The 8,744-nt window shown below is 48.0% G+C and overlaps 1 protein-coding gene across 1 annotated transcript in view; it reads right to left on the reverse strand.

Annotated features, from left to right (window-relative positions):
* Positions 1–6,880: 6,880 nt before the first annotated feature.
* pnoca (prepronociceptin a) overlaps positions 6,881–8,744 on the reverse strand; it is an 18,006-nt gene continuing 16,142 nt past the window's right edge. The window contains exon 3 of the mRNA XM_079664346.1: positions 6,881–8,744. This exon is cut by the window's right edge and continues 283 nt beyond it. Within this exon, the coding sequence (XP_079520472.1) occupies positions 8,419–8,744 (326 nt within the window). The 3' untranslated portion in view covers positions 6,881–8,418.

The raw sequence follows: 8,744 nt of genomic DNA on the forward strand, positions 1-8,744 counted from the left end.
ACCAGTTTATCCGGGCCATAACCCCCAGGGAGCTGCGCGTCCAGACACAACTGGCACATCCCCGCTCTCTGCAGGAAGCACTGGAGCTGGCGTTGGAGAGAGAGGTTGTAGGAGGGGCGGCAGAGAGCACGCACACGGGAGGCGGCCCGGTTGTGAGAACGGTGAGACAGGAGGAGCCAGGACAAGAGAAACCAGCATGGGCGGCTGAGTTGACTGAGCTAATCCGTGCTATGGCACTGCAATCGCCGCAGGGCAGCAACCGTCCTCGTCGGGGTCCTCTGGTGTGTTGGGGGTGCGGCCAGGTCGGCCATATTAGCACAAGGTGCCCCATGAATGCTGATATTCAGGGAAACGCCCCCGGGTCTGTGTAAATGGGACGTCACAGACCCCCACCGTTGGGTCCCATCGTGCCTGGTCTCCAGTGGACAGAGCCCAGCTGCACGGAGGGGGGAGCGGGGCTCCGCTTCCCCCAGAAGCAAACGACATCGCAGAGTCTGTGAGGGTGGTGGGCTGGACTCACGCGGGGGATTTCTGCCATGTCCCCGTCACCCTGGCAGGGGCCCCATGGACGGCCCTTGTTGACACCGGCTCCACAGCAACACTGATGAGACCGGACGTGGTCCCAGCGGGGACACGGTTGACACCCACTCTGGTGAAACTGCGAACAGTAACCGGTGAGCTAGCCCCTATGCTTGGGAGAGGGGTGGTGGTTATACAGGTGGGGGGGCTGTCTGTGTCTGTTAAGGTGTGGGTTGCGGCAGTACAGGACTCCTGCATATTAGGACTTGACTTTCTGCGGGTTGCACGCTGTGTGCTAGACCTGGGGAGGAACACGCTGGCCTTTCCAGGGGGTCCCACAGTTGAAATGGTGCACCCCACACTTGCCACGACACCACACCCACCTACATCAAGAGTGACTGAAACACTTCCCCCACCCCAAACCCCCCCCCCTTCAGCCATGCCCCCTGTCATCAATGCTAACCCCAGCCCCAACCCCACACCCCGTACTCCAGTTGATGTACGGCCCCCGGCCCCGGAACAACAACCTGCAGCTCTAAAGGGGGACAGACGGGCGGCAGTGAAGGAGGTGTGGAAACGCAGCTGTGATGACTTAAAACCCGAGCAGCGGGAGGAACTGTGGCAAGTGCTGTGGGAGTTTAAGGACATTTTTGCTCTGACAGAAGAGGAAGTGGGCCTGACACACCTGGTGCAGCACGATATCGACACGGGCGACGCACGGCCCGTCAAGACACGCCCCCGCCGCCTTCCCCTGGCCCATCAGACAGCAGCAGACAGCGCTATTGATGAGATGCTGTCAGCTGGCATTATTGAGCCCTCTGACAGCCCCTGGGCCTCGGGGGTTGTGATGGTCAATAAGAAGAAGAGTTCAAAGATGAGGTTTTGTGTGGACTACAGACCGCTGAACAGTGTGACCAAGAAAGACTCATACCCGCTGCCCCGCATAGATGAGTGTTTGGACTTGGTGTCTGGCTCATCCTGGTTCTCCTCTTTAGACCTGCGCAGCGGGTATTGGCAAGTTCCCCTCAGCCCAGAAGCCAGATCAAAGACAGCTTTTTGCACTGGGAGGGGGCTGTGGCAGTTTCGAGTCCTCTCCTTCGGCCTGTGCAACGCTCCGGCCACGTTTGAGCGGCTGATGGAAAGGGTGCTCGCTGACGTTCCCCGACAGGAGTGCCTGGTCTACCTGGACGATATCCTGGTCCATGGTAGCTCCTTCCAGGCGGCTTTAGGAGCCCTGCGGCGGGTTCTACAGAGGATAGCAGCAGCGGGGTTGAAGCTCCACCCCGACAAGTGCTGTTTCTTGAGGAGAGAGTTGGAGTTCCTGGGGCACCGAGTCGGAGGAGAGGGCATCAGCACGCTGGAGGAGAAGGTGCGGGCAGTAAAGGACTGGCCAGCCCCCATCAATCTGCGGGAGCTGAAGAGCTTCATTGGGTTAGCGTCGTACTACAGGCGGTTCGTGCGTGGCTTCTCTTGCATAGCTGCACCCCTGTTCCGCCTGCAACAGAAAGACTGTGATTTTGCTTGGACTCCAGAGTGTGAGCTGGCCTTCAGCTCTTTAAAGAAGGCCTTGACGGAGTCTCCCATCCTCACTCCCCCAGACCTCAGCCTACCGTTCGTCCTGGATACGGACGCCAGTGACGTCGGGATGGGGGCGGTGTTGAGCCAGGTGGGGCCTGGGGGGGAAAAAGTGGTGGCGTATTTCAGCAAAACCTTCAACAAAGCTGAACGGCGCTATTGTGTGACACGCAGAGAGTTGCTGGCAATTGTGAGAGCAATCAGCCATTTCAGGTACTACCTGTGTGGCCTGTCCTTCACAGTGAGGACTGACCACGCAGCCCTCCAGTGGCTGATGTCCTTCAAGGAGCCCGAGGGACAGATTGCACGCTGGCTAGAAGGACTGGCGCCGTACGTCTTCACAGTGGAGCACAGGGCGGGGGTTCGCCATACCAACGCTGACGCCCTGTCCCGGCGCCCCTGTGCTCCCAGCGGCTGTCGGTACTGTGAAAAGAGAGAGGACCAAGAAAAGGAGCTCTGTGCAGAGGAGGAGCGAGACCACAGGCATAAACCAGCCGAGCCGGTCTGCAGAGGTGCACGGATCATCGACTCACCCGAATGGAGAGCGCGGCAGGAAGAGGATGCTGACCTACAGCCAGTGCTGAGGTGGGTGGAGTCAGGACAAAAGCCACTGTGGAATGAAGTTGCTGGGTGCTCGCTTGCCACCAAAGGACTGGTTGCAAAGTTTGAGGCTCTCCGGACGAAGGATGGAGTGCTGCAGAGAGCCTGGAAAGAGCCTGCAACGGGGGAGGAGAGGTGGCAGGTGGTGGTCCCCAGGGCGCTGAGGGAAGAAGTGCTTAAGGCCTCCCATGGAACTACTGGGGCAGGACACTTTGGGGTCTCTAAAACCTTGCGTCGACTCCGCCAAAGCTGTTACTGGGGCCAGCTCAGGAGAGATGTTGAGGACTTCTGCCGCCGCTGCGACCTTTGTACGGCGTACAAAGGTCCCACTGATCAGTCACGTGCCCAGCTTCAGCAGCTAGCGGTGGGGGCCCCGATGGAGAGGGTGGCGGTGGACATAATGGGCCCATTCCCGTGCACAGAGAAGGGGAACCGTTACGTCCTGGCCGCCATGGACTATTTTACAAAATGGCCAGAGGCGTATGCTATACCAGACCAGGAGGCGGTGACCGTTGCAGGTGCCCTGGTGGAGGGCATGTTTGCCAGATTTGGAGCGGCCGAGGTCATTCACAGCGACCAAGGAAGAAACTTTGAGTCGAGGGTGTTCGCCGCTATGTGTGACCGGCTGGGCATGCAAAAGACGCGGACTACTCCTCTGCACCCGCAGAGTGACGGACTGGTCGAACGGTTCAATAGGACTCTGGGAAAACAACTCGCTATCCTCACCGCGGAGCATCAGCGTGATTGGGACATGCACCTCCCTCTTGTTCTTTGGGCCTACAGATCGGCTGTGCAGGAGTCCACCTCATGCACACCGGCCCTGCTCATGCTGGGGCGAGAGCTGCGGACACCAGCAGAAATGGCTTTTGGCCGACCCCCCGACACACCAGCGGTTCCTCCGGGACCGGAATATGCCAGGAGGCTCCAGGATAGAATGGAGTCAGCACATGCCTTTGCCCGCGATCAGCTGCAGAAGGCGGGCATGAGACAGAAAAGAAACTATGACACGAGGGCTAGAGGGGGGGACTTCAAGGCCGGGGACCTGGTGTGGGTGTATAGTCCAAGAAGAAAGAAGGGCCGGTGCCCTAAGTTGGACTGTCACTGGGTGGGCCCTTGTGAGGTGCTGGAAAAGCTGGGAGAGGTGGTTTATAGGGTCCAGCTGCCGCCTAGAGGGAGACGGGTGGCCCTCCACAGGGACCGGCTGGCCCCATACAGAGGCGATGCACATCCGCGGCCTAGACCCCCAGCATCGTCTAGGAGAAACCAGACAGTCACTTCCCCCGATTCACTGACTGTGTCCCCTGCTGACCCCCCACATTCACCCCCACCCCCAAACTCACCCCCTGTTCCGGGACAGGATGTTCCAAGCCGGCGAGCGCAGCCGCCTGTGTTCACTCCAAGGCGGCCTCAGAGACCAAGAAGAGCCCCGGGCCACCTCAGAGACTTTTTATGCATTCCCTCGGGGCGAGGGACTTAGTAAGGGGGGGGCAATGTAGCGATCTGCATTTATTGTTCAAGTGTTCTGTTAACTGTTTGTGTCAGGCTTCTGTGAGGAGAGCAGGTAGGGGCGGGGTTGGGGAGCAGAGGGTTTGGTGTGTGTGTGTCTGTGTGGGCGCGTGCAGGAGAGTGAGAGGTTGGCGCGAGAGGAGAGAGAGTGAGAAAGGACGGATGAGAGACGTTGGTTGTTAATAAACCTCTTTAACTTGAGAACGCTTCACTCGTCATTCCGACACGTCCGGGTGGACGTTACAATACTATAGCGACCCTGTATAGGGTGCTGGGTGTGTCACTCAAGCATCCCCTGCGACCTGTAACCTGTAACCTATATCTGTATGCGATCAAAAGAGTTATTACATCTAATAACTTGAAGCCTGTTTCCGACTCCTATTGTCGAACGTTACAATACTTTAAGTAAGCCTACCATTTCTTCATTAAACTTGCATATTTTTGTATATGTATTGAACAAAGTCTGTATTTTTGTATTGAGGTATAGCCATGTGTTTCTTTATACATCGATCTTTGCAACATCACGTAGACCCACATTTACTCACGTTTTTGTGGTGCCTTGTACTTCTTTTTCTTTTAATCTTTTAATTTTCATGCAGACACCCCGCATAACATTTCCTCTTACTGTGAGGCAACTGTGCTAAAATGTTGCCATGCACCATCAATGATTTAACTCTATTCTGAAATTAGACATTCTGCATAATGAGATCTCAATCAGTGACTTTTTTGTATTGCAGGTTGGTCAACGTTTCCCTAACGTTAGGGAAGGTTATTAATAGCAAAGCCTTTAGCAGATGTTTGTAACTGTAAGGTGGGCCTCCTGTGAGGGGCTACACACTATTTCAGGGGAGGATCAGTGAGTGAAAAATGAAATATTACACGAGTCCTCAAGATTACACAAAATAGCCTTAATGTGCATGATTGGCTGAACAAATATAATTCAGAGATGCAGTCATTTTGGGGGATTTTTTATGTATTTGATGCATCAAGGAAGTAGGAAACAACTGGAATATTATGCTAGGCTTAATTGTTGGGTGTCTATATGATCCAACAACAACATAATGATTATATAGGCCTCTAGAAATTGAACGAAAGTAAGCTAAGGACGGGTGAGGGGTCTCTTTCAGGGCTTTAAAAACCTCTCACCTTTGGTATGCAATATGCAATGTGCAGCTGTGCGCAGGAGGACCACTGAGGGGCGCCAGAAGCCAGCTGGAGCACTGGGGATTTCATTTTAAAATGTTAATATATCTCCTCCTGTTATCATAGGACTATCTTTATCTGCCAGTAGTTTTTATTCTATGTGTTTATCTCCATGCATGCATACTCACAAGTGGCATCATTGTCTCTATTTGTGTTTACTTAAAAAAGTGCGATTTTAAGAAAATTATTCAGTTTATAAATAGTTTATTTTCGGTGTGTATTTTATGTAAAATAAATGTAATATATAATTTACTTTATGATACAAATAATGTATAAAGTGTGTAATTTGTATTGTGTAATTACATTTATAGGGAATGTACTTATTTACATTTAATATGATAGTTTACCAGTTTACAGTTGTTTGACATTGCAATAGAGGGCTCTATGGGTTTATATATAAGTACAGTTGCTTTGTAGATTAATATGAACACATTATGGTATTACCATTGGGAAATATTTGTATTTTCTTGCTCTTCAGTTAATTTACACTTTTATTCAACCTCTAACTTACTGCAAAACGTTTTTAGATTCACAAAAACCAACCAACAGGAAAGGGAAATGCCCAAAAAGCATATAAAGGGGCCCTTTTTTGATAACCCCCGGTACTGAAAATATATGAACAAAACACCTCAAGACACATAATCAGTTGGTGCATAACAAGCCACGAAGGAAATAGTAAACTATTTTATTGACATTGTTAAATGCTATTTACAAGTTATCATAGTGGGCAACATTTCACACCATTATAGTTTGAAGAAAAATAATATAAAGTTTGTACACACTGGCATCCGGACACAGCGACGATGCTCACTTGTACATAACATCAGTTTAGCACACAGATCAGAAAATGCAGAAAAAGTGCTGAGTATAAACTTCCATTTGAAAGAAGACGTGTGTTGTATTAAACCTGCCTCAGTAGCCTTGTTTCAGGTGTGTTTTGGCACAGTGATAAATCTGTGACGTCTAGTTGTGTTCTTTTTTTCACTTATTGACCACACATCACATACACTATACTTTACATTACTGCCGACATTACCCTAACCAAAATGCAACAACATGAAAAAAAAAACCACTGGTATTGTCCTTTGACAGAGACTGCATTTTGCCACAAGATGGTAGCGTAGTAAAGATGTAGGAAGAGTTGGTAATTTGTACAGATGACCCAGCACAGTAATGAATTTGGGAAATAAACGCTATAAAAAATGATATTAACGTCCTGAGATACGCCAATTCACTTTTGATACTAAAGCTCTTAATTCAAATACTGTAATAGTGGGGAATTCATTTTGTGGGAGTTAAATGGTCAAATGTATTAATATAATTGTGTCCGCTCTTCATAAGGATGTCGTTTTTTTTCATTGTTAATAAACCTATATTAACAATTTTAGAAAGACGTTTCAAATTGCTGATTTTAACACATTGGTCTTATTCATTTTCAACTCTTGCCCATGCTTTAAAGAAAGATTGCACTCTTATAATATTTTGTCAAAAATGATTGAAAGACATGAAGCTGTCCGGAGATGGTCTTAGATTTGTTCCAATTATCGAAAATTAAAAAGAAAATGTACAATTATTTTATAACCAAATCATGCTTTGTAAAGTACTTCTTGTAGGAAACATTAAAACACTGCAAGGGACAAGTAAAAAAGTATAAATGACTAACTTAATTGAGAGAAAACATATCTTTGTGATTTGTCTCTTGAACCCAAATGAGCTAAATTGCGATAAAAATTTTTTTTACAATATTAAAACCTTTGACTTTTAGGGTCTGAAAAGAAATGAATACTGTATTGTACAGCACACTTCTGAAGGACAAATTCCAAAGTGCTTTAAAGCTGATCGTATAAGGACTTGGGTAGTTATTCGAATCAAACATGGTTATCTACCTGTTACATCCAGAGGTAATACCTGGGAGGTCTCAAAGACGGTGCAGAGCGGAGACATTTCTACATCTCTCCGAGAGAGTTCATTTTCTTGAGAACGTTTGATAATTCAAGGCTAATCGATTGCATCATAATTATGCGGTGGAAAAAATAGGGCAATCATATCGTCGTCAGAGGCATGCAATGAGAATCTTAGGCTTATTATTTGGTAAATTACTGATTAGTACTTTGGTGACACCAAAATAAATAAATAACGCAACAAGAATGAGGGAGGTAACATACTGTTCTCATAGCCTACTTGTAGCTTTACTTCCAAAAGTAATGTAGTTTGTGTATATCCCATGAAATCAATTTGAATGTGTACGTTAATTACGAGCCAGAAAGTATAAAAACCAAGAGTTCTGCGTAGGGGGGAGGCCGGCACGGATGTATGGACACAAGACTTTCACCAAGAAGAAAATTGTTTGTGTCCGATTTGACACAAGAGTAACTTATGTACTTTAGTAGTGACACTTCTGCAATTATTGTTGACTTTTTTGTCACGTAACACTGCAAATTTGGTAAACCTGACGATTTTCCTAAACCTAACAAAGAAATGTTGTAGCCTGAACCAAAACAAGTGTTTTCCTAAGTTTAAAAAGACTTAAATGAACGTGAATTGGCACCAAGACACAAGGAAATAGTTTAATGTCAGTGGTCTAAACGTGTAAAGTAAAAAGTAATATGTTATGTTAATATTCACGAAATCAATTTGGATGTATTCCACCTGTGTTTATCTCTATTGTGACCCAAACATTGATTGTTACTTCCGTACTTTAGTTTCAACCACGCCGTAATTAGTTTCAACCCAAACAATGACTTATTTGTCCCGTAACTTTGTCTATTCGGTAGTTGCTTTATCCCAAATGTCACCTTTTCTTAAACTAAAACCAGAACTTATGAGGCCTAAAGCAAACCATGTTTCCTCTGAAATACCTGTAATGAGCGGAAATTGACACGTGTTGCTGGACATTCGTAGGAGAACGGACAAAAGAAGAAGGAATAACTTTTCTTGTATAAACATACAAACCATTGTATGGAGATACATTGCAAAGACATCAGGAAATAGTTAAATGTCAGGGGCGTGAAGGTGCTAAACTTCGTTATGTTGGGCGAGGTCCTCTGACATGCTGTTGTACTCGGTGGCCTTAGAGCTCATCTCCAGATACTGCTTCAGGAACTCGCTGAAACGTTTTTGGTTGTTCCACTTGCGCGCTGACTTACGAATGCCGATGAAGCCGCCATACCTCTTCTGGTACGATCTTCCCGGAGACATCAGCTTCCTGTAGCCGTGTCTCCCTTTGACGAATCCTCCGAACCTCTTGGAGACATTCAGCCCTACGTCGCCTTGTCCTCTTGAGGCAGGCGCTCCTTCTTCTTGTCCCGCCTCCTCTTCGTACTCATCCTCATTCTGGGAAT

This window comes from Notothenia rossii (assembly GCF_949606895.1).
Source record: "Notothenia rossii genome assembly, chromosome: 2".
In the NCBI taxonomy this organism is placed as follows: domain Eukaryota; kingdom Metazoa; phylum Chordata; class Actinopteri; order Perciformes; family Nototheniidae; genus Notothenia; species Notothenia rossii.